The 14654-nt window shown below is 30.5% G+C and overlaps 1 protein-coding gene across 1 annotated transcript in view; it reads right to left on the bottom strand.

Annotated features, from left to right (window-relative positions):
- LOC111621077 (AT-rich interactive domain-containing protein 5B-like) overlaps positions 1 to 13521 on the bottom strand; it is a 15518-nt gene extending 1997 nt beyond the window's left edge. The window contains exons 1-6 of the mRNA XM_023363136.1: positions 13125 to 13521; positions 12740 to 12855; positions 7184 to 7313; positions 4047 to 4099; positions 2882 to 2979; positions 2479 to 2806 (exon numbers count right to left, since the gene is read on the bottom strand). Of these exons, the coding sequence (XP_023218904.1) occupies positions 2479 to 2806; positions 2882 to 2979; positions 4047 to 4099; positions 7184 to 7313; positions 12740 to 12855; positions 13125 to 13290 (891 nt within the window). The 5' untranslated portion in view covers positions 13291 to 13521. The remainder of the gene's footprint in view (positions 1 to 2478; positions 2807 to 2881; positions 2980 to 4046; positions 4100 to 7183; positions 7314 to 12739; positions 12856 to 13124) is intronic.
- Positions 13522 to 14654: the final 1133 nt, after the last annotated feature.

Raw genomic sequence — 14654 nt, 5'->3', positions numbered from 1 at the left:
GCTCTGATTATGTTCACATTATAATATACTATACAGATAAACTAGTTCACAGTAATAACAAAAAAAAAAAAAAAAAAAAAAAAACAGAAATATAACACCTGATGAGGAGTGCAAGATACACAAAATATTGCACCCGAAATGCATAGTGAATAAAGAATAACGAAGATAACACTCAGAAGTTTTTGTCTCTGATAAAATGTGGTCCAGACGAAAAAAACGCCGGTTAACTTCTTTGGATTTAACCTATGATGTTTCATCAATTTTTTTGAAGAAATAATTTTAAAAAAAATTGACATTCAAAAGAATAATTTTTGTACTTAAATTTATATAAGAATAAGAATACAAAAAGTTAATATGTCAGTTAGTTTACTATGGCTGGTAACACAATCCATTAAAGCCATTGTACAGTGATTGGCAGGGGTAAATACTAACCAGAATTTTTAAGCATGCTGAAAGTTATAATAATAGGCATATTTCTAGCACTGAACAATAGGAAGCAATGTTATTTGGCATGAATAAAAAAGTATGGACTATTATAAAGCCTATTATATCTACACATAAAATATATTATAATGAAAATGTATTAAAAATTTATGATGATAATTCAATTTTTGTGTGCCCTTGACACTGAATGCCCAGGGCTTAAACCTTATTAGTTCCTATGTAGATCCACCCTGTACACAATACATGTATGCTGACTGGGTACTGCAAGCTTTCGATACAATCTGGCCGTGTTAAATGCTTTGAATGACATTGTGCAAATGCACTTGTTTGCTGTGACAAACCTCCACACGAGCAAGTGATCAAGTTCCTGCAAGCATCGCATTCTAGCTGCCAGTGTAAAAGGAAACACAAATGATAAAAGAGTTTACATGTTTAGAATAAATTATTATTGACATATTTGTTCTCATGTAAAAAGTATATTAACAGTCAAAATTTTCTCTTAAGCATGTGGCACATGCTAAGCAAACTCAGAATATTAGCTACTGGTAATTGGTAAAATTCTTGAGATTATTATAGAGTGGAATTTACCTCATCACATTCTCACTATTCATATGTTACAAATGACTTCTCATTGCATGTTTTTGTGAGTAAGTTATAGATTATCTTATTTATATCTAAGATCTGTTGAGTTAAAGACAATTTTGTGTATACTGTATATAAAACTTCAATATCAGTCAGGGCACTACTGTATTTACAAGCAGGATTATTATGAGGGAGGAACTAGAGATTTTTACTGGGGTCCATGGCAGTTTCTATCCCTATAAATTAATGTCATTTTTACTAACAAAAACTAAAATTGTTTAAGACAGAATGTTTCTTCATTAGTAAAAAGCTATTTTTTATTTTTATTTTGAAAAATCAAAATAACTATGGCTAAGGAGCTAAAGGACCCACTCTACCCTAGGCTATCAATGGCCCTGTTTACAAGTTAAGCATTTATTGATTGTGTGTAGACTTGTTAAAAATGATTATTGAACATTTTGAAAAATTCAAAGTTTATTTTTAGAATATTACCATGGTAAAAGAAAATATAGAGAAGCAACACTTGATGTTTTTTAAATCTGTAGACTATAGCATCTCTCATACACTAAAGGGAAATGTTGAATTCCCAACTAAAGTGTTCCAAACAACTTTTTGGAAACTTTAGTTGGGAATATAATACAGATGATGATGAGTAGATAAATGTTGATGACAGGCATGACAGAACAAAGCATGGACACAAGTCTCCAACATTCCCACTGTGTTAATTGGAAAACATCTTACAAAACCATGATAGTGAAATAATTTGTTTAATTTTGCTATTATTATGTAGTGTTTTATTTTGATAAAAGTGTAAATAAATCATTTTCAGTTAATATCCATTATATAATTGATGCAGTGTATTTACATCTTAATAATGCAAAGGCTTTGGCAGAGGGAGATGATGACAATGAGTGACATGGGAGAAGGAGGATTTAGTTTGAAATCATTTATGGATGGCCCTATGCTATTTTTCCTGAAGACAGCACATAGAATTCCTTCCCCTAGTAAACATGCAAGGGCCACTTATGGTACATATAACATCAGAAATGTTGCTTATATGTTCATCAAGAAGAGAGGGAATAAATCAGTGCCTTTGGTTAAATGGTGCTCGTACAGAGTGCACTTTGTGATTTAAAAGTGACTGCATAATAAAGTAAATTTCCTTGCTTACATATGAAGTATTTAGGTAGTAAACAATGTATTTAACACTTAACATATTCTATTTTTAATATCAATTTCATTGCTTATGTATTCTAATTGTAATTTCTTGAAAAAACCCACTTCAAACCATTTTACACCAGCAGTTTATTATTTTTCTCTGATTTTTTCATTATGTTAATGAGAAAAATAATAAAATGCTGGTGTAAAAAGGTTTTGAAAGTGTTAGAATATGCTACAGTTTAAAATTATTGCTAAGAATATAAAAAGTCAATGATGATTTATTAAATATACCTTGCTTGGAAGGAGACTTCTATGCAAACCTTTCCAGTCTTTTTTAAAGCACTTGAGATCTTTTACTTTAAATTTGATGTTGTCCTTATGAGCGTTTCCATTCTTTTCTAAATCAATGACTAGATTGTTATCATCATGCCTTTCTTCTTGACTCTCATCAGTACTGTCATAATTTTCTTGAGTTTCACTATTCATTCGTAATATTTTATCCGTTTGTATTCTCTCTTTCATTTTTAATTTTTCTTTCTTTGCACATGTTGCTGGTGGAGGTAACGAAAATTTTTTTCCTTGATTTCCTCTCATGTAACGCTCAAATGGTAGCAATAGTCTAAAATATTTTTTTATTATTAGTTTATTCTACTAAAATTGCTTCTATACACGTAATGCAATGAAGAAATGTTACCTCTCATAATGACGTCTTGTACAAGTTGCTGCACTAGTGCTTCCTGGATTTCCACCCAATTCATCATAAACATGCTTCCATAATTTTTTATAGGTAATCTGCAAAGAAAATAAGCTCTCAAATACAATTTTCAAAATGTCTTTTTTTTTTTGTTTTTAAAAAAATTAGAACATTATTGATAAATGTATACAGAGTGGTTCAGTACTGAATAGGGTACTTTTTTGAATACATCAAGGGAGTGATAAAATAAATGCTTTGCATGTAAACTAGTATATATTATTTTATTACTTTTATAGCTGTTTCAAATATAAGTGGCTTTCTTCAAATGTGTTATCTTAACTTAATCACAAAAACTGTACATCACATTATGACACAGTTTCAGCTTCAATTGCATGCTTTAACTTCTGGACTAGGCTGCAGATAATTTTGTTGCCTAAGAATGTTACCTGTGCACTTAAATTTTTTTTACATTTGAAGGTTAAATTATTATTGATATGCCAAAATAAATATAGTATACTATATAAAATATATCTAAAGTAATGATATATACTGCTGGCCAAGTAAAATGCAACACCATTTAGGACTCTATATATTGCAGGTGTTGCATTTTACTTGGCCAGCAGTATATTTTGACACCCCCTTTCAATTTTATGCCTGAGGCAATGCTGCTTTGGCTATTGGAGCAACTTTGCTTTGGACAATCTGTATCTTGTAAATAGAACTTTGATATCATCAAACTCTATATATTCCTATGATATGAGATTGTTGGTAAGCTAAGCAATGTGGATTATTCTCAAAAGATTCCATTACTATCTGAACATACCATGTATATACATTGGTTACATTATTAATATCTTCATATATTTGCACAAAAACTCATTTTATTGTAGAATCAAATCATGTTTGAATGAAGAACGTTGTATTTTCTCTACATTACACTTCATCTTTGCATTGTAACTGGATGAATTTTAAAATATCATCAAATTCTCTATGATTTAATCTGTAACAATACTTCCTATCCTACATACTGATGTACTTCATAATGCAAGACAGCATTCTGAAGTACATCAGTTGACTCTGCACCATTCTGTATTATATACAGTATTTCAGTATTAACAGGTGACTGAGATGTGTTTTAATGTAATAAATATTTAAAAAATTTTACCTTTTCATAACCACCCAGCTTCTGTGCATACATATAGAAGAAATAGAGATCAACTGTAAAGATAAAATGTTTTAATTTTAGAAATAATTGAAACAAAACCTTAAAAATTAAATTTTGATAATATTTAGGTTTTCTTTATAAAGGTATCCCCAGCTGAATGTTGGTAATTTGTTCCCAAAAAATCAGATAAATAAATGTATTTTTATTATTGTCAAACTAACAACTTAATTTTGCTTTTTATATATTTAGAAATTAAATTCTTGAAAAATTCTAGGAGCGTTTTGGGTTTCTTACTCTATTTAAAATGGTGTCATATATTTTAGAACAGATTTTTAAATTCTAAAAATTGAAAAAAATAAGCTTGTTTCTTTTTATTTGAATTGCCTTGTATAAAAAACACAGTAAGGCTGATTAATTGGTGAGGAACAAGCCTTTGATATGAGATGAAATTACCAAAGACATTAGTCTGTCATAATCATTATATTGCTATGTGATCTTTTAATAACTACCACATTTCTATATGTATTGCTATTCATACAACTTAATGTACCTTCTTTTTAAGAAACAATAAATCAGATGCTACATCAAAGTGTTTCTTATGCAAATCTTCATTTTCTGATACCCCTTATTGTACATTTCAGAAATCTTCCAAGGAAGGAACATTGAGCATCTAGATCTTATAGAGCATAACTTATAAGAAAAGTGAACAGCAAATTCCCATTGAAATCTCTAAAATGTAAACCCTAAAAGATGATTAATTCTATAGTATTGCCAAAGGCTGTACGTCAAGTCAGGAGAATCACTATTCTTATTGTTTCAGGAGTAATAATGACTAGAAGTAATCATGCAGATTCTGGATGAAAACAAGTGAGCTTGTTTTCATCCAGAACACTGAATTTGTAAGTTCTGTTATGATTTGCTAACAGCTTGATTGAAGACTCCAGAAGGTTGCTTGTTGACAATCAAATTCACAAGCAACTTCCTGTGTTGTTCTGTGATTGTTCCCCACACAATAAAAGAAGTTCCATTCATTCAGAAGTCAAAGTGATTACTTCTGGTCATTATTGCACTTGAAACAATAGGGATTACCCCTATTTGGTAAGCTACTTTTTGGTCACACTGTGCTTTTAACCATCATTTCTATATAATTATAAAAATACTTCTGTTTCTGTTATTTTTTTAATACTGATAAAAGAAAAATTCGTTGTAAGATGCTGCTGTACAACTGATGCAGGACTTAAGAGTCCAAAATGAATTTTGTGAAGAGTGACAGTATAGAGAAGTAAATTACTTTGGCAAAACAATTGTGGTGTGGTTTCTATTTGTTTTGGAAGAAAATTCACTTTAGTATAATATTGATTACCAGCAAGATTTAAGAAGAGGATTAAGAACTATTTTTTCTTAATTATTTTTTAAACAAAATTACAGATAATAAAACTTAATATGTTATCACTGCTTAATACTTAACATTGAGATCAATGTTCATTAAGTTAGTTCATATACTAATAAATTCAAAATTAATTTGTGCAATACCTAAGAAATTTCTTATAATTACCATCAAACAAAATACAGTATAGAAAAAGTAACATTGCTGATGAAAACAGATATTTTGATTACCATATTGTTAAAATGAATTATACTTATTAATCTTTGAAGCAGTTTACTGACCAAGCACTATGAGGTTTGAATATTACTGTAAATATTAAGATGAAATAATGTATTATGTTTTCTGATTTATAATTCCATTATAAAATGATTTAAATGGCAGTTTTTGTGTTTTTACATTAAATTAGAAATTAATTTCTTAGAATAGAAAGAATTAAAAACTATGGGCATTAATAATTCCTTTTTTCGATGAGTTTTGTTGAGTCGACAATAAGAATGGCCAACTGTTGATTAAAAAACCCCCAAGACTTTCAATCCAGATCCCCAAACAGCAGGCTGATGCTTTTACTGCCTCAATCATCTCAGTTCTCAGTCAGCAACTGTTATTTTATAATTAGAATAAAAATTAGTTTTGCTTAAGAACCTTTTATTATGGACTCTGGAACTCCATTTTACAATAAAAATTTATGTTGCAAATATGTTCCTATTGATATATGCATAGAAATTTTGTTAAAAAACTTTTTTCTGTTTTGTCTTCAATATTTATTGTATTAAGAATTTTTCCATGTTATTAAAGTTGATATATTTGTATCATTGAGTACATTCCAGTATACATCAAACAATATTAGTGAACCACAATGTACTAAAACAGTGGTTCCCAAGGTGGGTACTACTGCCCACCTTGGCTAAATCTATGGGGCAAAAAGAAGCAAGTGGGCAGCAGAGGGCACAGGAGGCAGGGTACTAACCAAACAGTTACCATAGGCAAAGGCTGTGGTCATTGACAACCTTTCCTTTTCTTCTGTTAAAACAAGTAAGAAGAAACATTGCATTTAATGGTTTCTACATGTAGAGAACAATGTACAGTAAGGACAAAGTATGAGGTTTGTAGAAAAGTTTTTCTAAGAATATTTCCAAGACTCTCACACAAGGGAAAGGAGGTGTTGAGATACAGTTGGATCATTGGATATAAGTTTATGGAACCAAGGGGATGGTGGCTTGAAAAAGCTTGGAAATCACTGTACTAAAATTTTATCTGATATTCACTGAGTTCATTGGTGCACTGTTGAACTCGTGATCCCAGTGAGTGTGATGTGAATGTGTTGCTGCACTGATAAGTTCATTGTTGAAGTAACTGATGCACATTGACTTGTCAGGCTGTGAATGTGGTGATCTCTGATGAAGCAGTATGGTCACCTTCATGGTTATATTATTAACACCATTTTTATTACTCATCTGTGTTAACCCAAAGTTATTTTCACAAAATAAATGTACAAATGCCAATATAGAACTGTTTTCTTCTGCCATCTTGTTAGGTTGCTGGACGTTCCAGTAAAGCATATTAAATTGTTCACCAGCACATAGGTTGTGAGATTGATGCATATTGGAATGTACCCATTGTCAACATAATGCATACATTGAAAATTAATTTGTAATTCTTGCATTGTTATAAATATATAAAACTGTTAAGATTCATGAATGATGTGTTTCTAATTTATAAAAAAAAAATTATTTATATATAACCTACTTACTCTGTTTAAATCCTAAATGAGGAACACGATGAATAGGTGTATTCCTATTCTTCATGAATTTGAAGAGAGTTTGCAGGAATTCTTGTTCATCTTTGCATGAAGGTTTCTTTAACCCATTCTTCAGATTTATCTGAATAGTATATAAAATTATTTATTTATTTGTGCGAAAATATTTAGAATTATTAATACAGATTTTTCTATAAAAATATATATTAATACAGTCATATTGACTGATATGATTAAAGATATAACAATACATTCTGTATCTTGCATCTCGGAGCTACACTTTGGAATTCTTCAGATATTGAGAGAGACATGGGCAACAAGGATGCATGAAGAATTATGGTGTGTCTTGGGATGAAACCTGTATGATTTAGATCAGTGTTTTTCAACCTTCTTGAATACGCGACCCCCCCAGGTCCATATTAAAACTATATCAGTGATTTTAAAAACTACCTATTTAATTTTCTTTCTGTTTAGACCTAAATATCGATCGAAAAACCAATTGTACTGTAAAATAAACAGGCACAGCTTTCTCTCTGAAATTGTAGTTTTTTTTTTTTATTGTAGTGTAGGACCTAAAAACACTTTCTTTTACCCGCAACCCACAGGTTGAAAAACACTGATTTAGATCAACTACCCGACTAAATATTTACTGAACTCATGTTCATTAAATATTACAGCTCTTGTTTAGGACTTTAACGAGAGTTAGAAGGACCTTCTTGTTACATATGGATTATTGTGCTTATATATTTCTGTGTAAGGATATTAAAATATTTTTACAAAATACATTTGATTTTTGCTGAACAGCAATTTTATAAAGCAAAGAAGAGAAAAGAAAAAATAAAGCAAGTGTCAAGAGGAGCAAATGTACTCTTGGCCTTTTTTGTGGGTGCCCTTTGCCATGAATGGTCCATTGCCATTGGAATTTTCATTTTTCTATAAAATATTTAAAAAGGAACTTTGCACAAACCACGTAACGAGAGATGGCGGAAGGAGAGGATTTATAAGTAATCATAGGCAGACAGCTGAAGGGAGGTAAGGGTTGTTTTTGCAACCAAGTAGCAAAGGCTAATTCAGTATTTCTAGATTTGACGATTTAAGAAGGATATTTTTGATGTTTTCAAAATTCATTGTCATTTCATGAAAAACATTTTTAGTTATTACAAATGAATAAATAAAAATCAAACATCTCTGACAACTTTACTTATTAAATATTTGGCAGCTCTGCACTAATTTGCCATCGTAAAGGCAAACTAGTTCATAAAGAAGTGCAAGTGAAAGGATTTTTGTTGGTGTGCTGACAAAGGAATGAATTTACCTGCTAGTTTTTCAAAACGCATAGGGGTGTTTATGAGGTCAAGTATGAAAAGTGCAGAATTAATCCGCACATTCTTTTATTCAGCGCGCTTAAGGTGCGCTTTCAGCGCATTAGCAGCACATCTCGACCACGCTGAAAATACTACTTACTTTCTCATGGAGGCGTTCATCTTGTATCTTTTTCGACTACCAAATAATAATCAGTTTTTTGCTGTTTTAAATTAGCAGATTTTTAAACGTGACATACGAAAATGGCTTTTAAAGATTTCATTCGAATACTATGGTACGATATCGTAAACGTAAACAACGATGTTTGCACGCTTTCTTCGTTGTTGGGAATCAGTTATCGCCAATGCCATAAATAAATCATATCCTCGTTTTATTATAAACAACATCGAACTTAATGGCTTTGTTCAATATTATTAGAAGAAAACGCGAAAGCAGAAAATCATTGTTTATATCAGCCTTTTTGAGATAGCTCTCTCCAGCAAGTGTTTTCAACCGTCAGCAGCAAAAACGTCATTTCCGTCAGCAACTGCTCAGCGCACTGCTGAATAAAAGAATGCGCGGAATGCCACACGGAAAAAGAACATCACAAGACATCGCAGTTGGTAGGATGCAGAGTGTATAGCCAAAAGCAGGGTTCGCAGAATACATTTTGGAAATAGATACAAGAAAGTAACAAATTTCATGTAAAGATATTTAGAGAAATAATAATGCATGTAAAGCATACATGCATATTTTATAAATTGCCAAAAATACAATGGCGCATGATAATGAGAGCAATGGTTTTATCAATCAAGACCCACGATTTGTAATTTACGTTATTTTCTCAGGGTCCTTCAATTGCAAATGCAAATGGACCTATCAAAATTTGCGTAATGTATTTATGGAAGCGCCTTTAAACAGTAGGAGGTAAGAGCAATTTGTAGCCATAACTCTGTCCAGTAAACATTTCCGTGCACAAGAATAATTGTTAGCAGCAATAAGTATCAAGAAAAACTTCAGACTTTATTCGTTCTATCTAGTTTAAACCAAATAAAACCCAGAAGTAAAAATAGTTGCAAGTGAAAGAAGCTGGAAACCAGGAAAACAAAAAGCTGTAGTCAGAAGATTTCATGATGAACGATGCTTGAAACTCAAAAGATACGCCTAAATTAAACAAAAAGTTGCATGTTCAAACATGGTTAGGAAGGCCACAATTCAAAGCTGATTAGTTGCAGACTATTCTATAGTGGACATTTCATCTTATGGTGCTTCTACAAATGCTAAATAGAGAAGTGATGCTTTCCAGGAATTCAGAACTTTGATTTAGTGGATACCCTGTGATGTAAAGGATTTCAATTGAGTCCCACTGTCACGTATTTAGTCTGCTGCCCAAATCTTCAGTGACAACTGAGGGTAAGCGACATATGTGCTGTTCATGTAAAATTATACCTGCACAAACTGCATGCTCATTCCAAGTTTCAATATGTACAGTAAGTATCCTAGAAGGTTTTACTACCGTTTTGGAACCTTAAGAAAGTAGCTTTTCTGTCTCAAGACCAGTATAGAGTTACTTTATAAGATCGTGACTGGGTCATTGGGGACCAACATAAGCATTCTCCCACTGGATATTCCAATTTTCAACGCTGACTCAGCGCTGATCTCAACGTTCGTTAAAAATCGTTCCTTTTTTCAATGTTGAAGTAACGCTGTTGTCAGCGCTGTCTCAACACACTCAGCACTCAACCTGTTGACTGCTACTTTCCAATGAATTGTGGGTAATTGGTGCGACATTTGAATGGAATCCATCTTGCTGAGAATGGAATTATGGGAACTAAACACTTCGTACTCGAGTTGGAACGTCATTGATGACGTAAAATTGTTGACTTCAACACTCAACACTCGCGTTGAAAATTGGAATGTCCCGCCAGTTGTTGCTTTCTATTTGATCAAGGCAAGCAAAATAGGTCAACTTGGCACATGATGTTCACGCATATTAGACCCACATACTTAAGTGGGTTCAACACATGTCGCTATAAGTTATGATATGCACACATCTTCAAATGCATTGATTCATATAAGAGATTTTGATTGATTATATACGAATTGCCTGAATTTGACTAACTTTTGAAAATCATGAATGAATTGCCCAAGCCTGTATTGATATTATTTGTGGATAGTGGGACCAGATGAAAATCTTAGGTGAGTGAATTCATGCATAAAAACTCAAGTATTTTAATTTATTGTGGATTATGACACTAATACAAAAGTGCAGTACACACTTTTTGGAAATTATATCAACAGGATGATAAAGTCAAAAATGACCATCAGGCATTTTGAGGAATGTAATTTTGATTCATTTTTTTTCTCGCATTCACTGATGAGGAAAACTATAACAGGTTTAATTCTTTTGCACGAACGTTAATGAAAGACGTTTGAATGCAAAGGGCCAAATCATTAATGAGGATTTAGAAAAGTAGTTTTGAGTTTGCGTGTGAGTACCGTGATAGGAAACGTAAGTTACGACTTGTTAAAATATTATTTTATAATAAAATTCTGTACAATATGTTACAGATAAGACAATGGCTGATATTTAGTCAGAAACAACAATATCAGGCATTCTGTTGTGGCAGAGTTTGTTCTTCCTACTGAATCATCAATAATGGATCCAACAACAGAAGGTATAACTAACAATATAACAACAACTGTAATAATTATAAGACTATTAAAACATTAGTATCATGATTTTCGTTTGATTCATGTTTGGAATTATACAGATAACTCTGCATAATAGTGACAAGTGTTACTTATGTAAAATATCGCAGAGCCTGGATGGAAAGCTATTTGTGTAAGGAAGTCTCGATATCTCCTGAAAATTGTAAAACGCACTGACATAACTTGTTGCAGCCTTGGAGAAGTAATTTGCGAACAATTTTGTCTACGTGCTATCCATCATACCAAATATTTCTAGTTTCCAATGCTAACAATGAACTGCAAAGCCTATGATTCAGTTATCTCTATAAACAATGGAATCTCAATTAAATTTATTAATGGATTTATATGCTTATATAAATACAATGCCTCTCAAATGTGAAGAGACCAAGACCCATACTTTTCAGGCACCCAATAAGTAAAAATCAAAGAAAGGAAAATTTTTTCTCTACTTTTATTTATTTATTTAGTCAAATTATATTATTTAAAAAAATGATTACTTGTTATAATTAAGAAATGCAATGGATAGAAAAATTTGTAACACGTTTTTGAGGCCTCTGTAAATGTGAGGCACAGGACATGGTTCTGCTATACTTTCTGTGATACTGTTTTCATAAATTAATAATTGTAGTGTAGCAATAAAATGGTCATTTAATAACAACCGCCGACTATAAATGTGTAACACGATAATCAGTTTTAAATAATAGAGCAATAAAAATCAGTACTTTAATAGTTTGCAGATGATAAGATTGATCAATCGATCATGTGCATTGATGTATGGAAACATTTGAAAGAAGAAAAAAAAATTAGAAACGTAAACCAAGTATCTAATATATCAAAAATAGAAAATGAATTATTAAAAAAATTCTCCATCTTTACTACTGACATATGCAAAATGACAGGATAAAAATTTTCGTCGAATTGCTTAAGTTATTGCATTTGTGAAGAGGATAAATTGTTCCCAAAGTTCAACCTCTCGTAATTATACTTGACTGCTGTCTCTCCTTTCTGTAAAAGATTAATGACCATGACAGGAGATACAAATTTCTGTAATTATATTTCCTCTCGGATGAAGAATATCTGACGTGAAATCATGTTAAAGAGAAACGCAAATAATATTTAAAGGAATTGATGTAAAAAAATGTGATTGACGATCATTTCCTTCCCCTCTTAATATCCGATTGGTTGATTTAAATCGTTGCATTGGCTTTCGTTTTGACTAAAGAAAAAGAAAACGAAAAAAAGTAACTGAAATAAATAATAATGCTTCTTGTACTTCATATTTTGATCGACAGATGGTGTTAGGTTAAGCAAGCATCATCAATAAAATTTTTCCTCAACGGTAGGTGGCGTAAATATTTGTAATCTAGCGCCATCTGTGAGTCGACGTTAACTAAACGGCTATCGGATTGTGTAATCTATAGAAATAATTTTAATTCGATAGGTGGCGTTTTGTTAAGCTTATTAAGCTACGTAAGCGCCACCTAGCGATGATTATTATAATAAATTTTTCAATCGCAATCTAAGAATAAATCTTACTTTTACTTTTATACTGACTTCTCTATTTTCTTCGGAAGTGTTCGATTCAGAATCTGGTGATGCGCTCCGTTTCGTTTTGATTTGCTTCTTTCGTGGCCTTCCTTTTAAATTTGGAGCTTGAATATATACATATAAATTAGAGATATAATTAAGAATTTAAATATGGAGAATTGAATTAAATTGATTTATTTTTTAATTACAAAAATTAAATAGAGCTTTATTATATTATTGTTCAATTATAAGAATAAAGATAGATTTGGATAAATAAAATGTGGAATTTATATAAAATTAAATTGAATAGGAATAAAATATATTTAAAAGTAATTTTCTGTAACATGGAACGTATTTAATGTAGTTTTTTTTTTTTAAATAAAATAAACCTTACCTAAGTGATCACAGTTGAGATCATTTTGTAACAGAGCATCGTGATCAAAAGTATCGCGGCAGAAAAGGATGAAAGTGTTATGTGACGTTAATGTAAATCCACCTAATGCTATCACCAGTGCATTTTTCAACCAAGAATCTGATGTTTCTTCTATCCTCTTTAACATTGTTCTATATCTACAGTACCTAGGATACGACAGCACTTTAACCTTTGGTACGTCAGGATTCGCTTGTTCACCTGAAACAAAAATTTAGTTAGATGTGTCAAAAGCAATATTGAATGTCGTAACTATATATATAACAATAAGTAGGCTACATTCCAAAATCTTTACATTATTACTTAAAACAAGTACACTTGAAAGGGAGAATTGATTTACATTATTATAATTTGAACAGCATTAACAATTTATATCAAACATTAACTTTGTTAAAACGTAAAAAGCACAATACTTCATTAATAAATTAANTATTTTATTTATTTTTCTTTAGATTCGTTGAAAAGTTACGATAGTGACATAAATCATTATTACAAAAATAATGCCACTTTCATTTTCTTGAAATGTGATGAAATAAATGTAATTCACTTTCGTTTAAAAAAAAAAAAAAAAATAAAATGAAAAAATAAAAATAACAATTTTTATACATTTATTAACATAATAAGGAGGTATAAATAACAATTACAATCTTCTATTTGCTGACATCGTGCTAATACTAAAAATTAAAGTAGCTAAGTTCATTATTTATGAGGTTATATAATATTGTAAAATATACTTTTTTCCCTACGATAAATTATATTATAGAGTCAAAAGAACAATAATTTTAAAATAAAATTAGTACAGGGACGTTGGAATGAAGTGACAACCCATAACAATATATAACCCTCAGATTATATGTAGACACATTTCAAAGAATAAAAATATAAAGATAATTTACTTTTNATTCGATGAGAATGACATTAAATTTATTAAATAAAAATAAAAACAACAATTTTTATACATTTATTAACATAATAAGGAAGTATAAATAACAATTACAAGCACAAATATACATGTAGTCTCTAACAATGTGTAATAATTATCCATTGTCAGTGTAGATGTAGACTAATTAATTTTCGGAGCACAGGGATGAATTTATTTTCAGGCCACAATCAAGCCTATTTCATCTCATTTAATTAAGTTGCTTGGTCCTTTTATTAAAGAGAAGTAATTTCTGTCATTTTGTAATCTCCTTCAATACCTGAATAAGCTATTTATTATTGAATGAATCATTCTCTGAGGAATATCTCTTGTATAATAATATTTTATTGACATTCTTCTAAATAAATTTTCTACTTACATAAATAATAATTTGAAAATTTAATATTACTTTATATTAAAAAAAATTATATTTTAACATTAGATAATAGCTTTTATTATTATTTTTTCTTCTTCCACTTTTTAAATTATTTAAATTTATAAATTAAATCTTTAAATGTTTTGGTATGATTTTTTATTTTATTTTAGAAAAGAATAATAAAGTAAAATTTCTAAAT

The sequence above is a fragment of the Centruroides sculpturatus genome, unplaced genomic scaffold (assembly GCF_000671375.1).
Source record: "Centruroides sculpturatus isolate CEXI.00-Female unplaced genomic scaffold, Cexi_2.0 scaffold294, whole genome shotgun sequence".
Lineage (NCBI taxonomy): Eukaryota > Metazoa > Arthropoda > Arachnida > Scorpiones > Buthidae > Centruroides > Centruroides sculpturatus.
The sequence above is the reverse complement of the archived record's forward strand: the minus strand, read 5'-3'. Positions and strand labels throughout refer to the sequence as shown.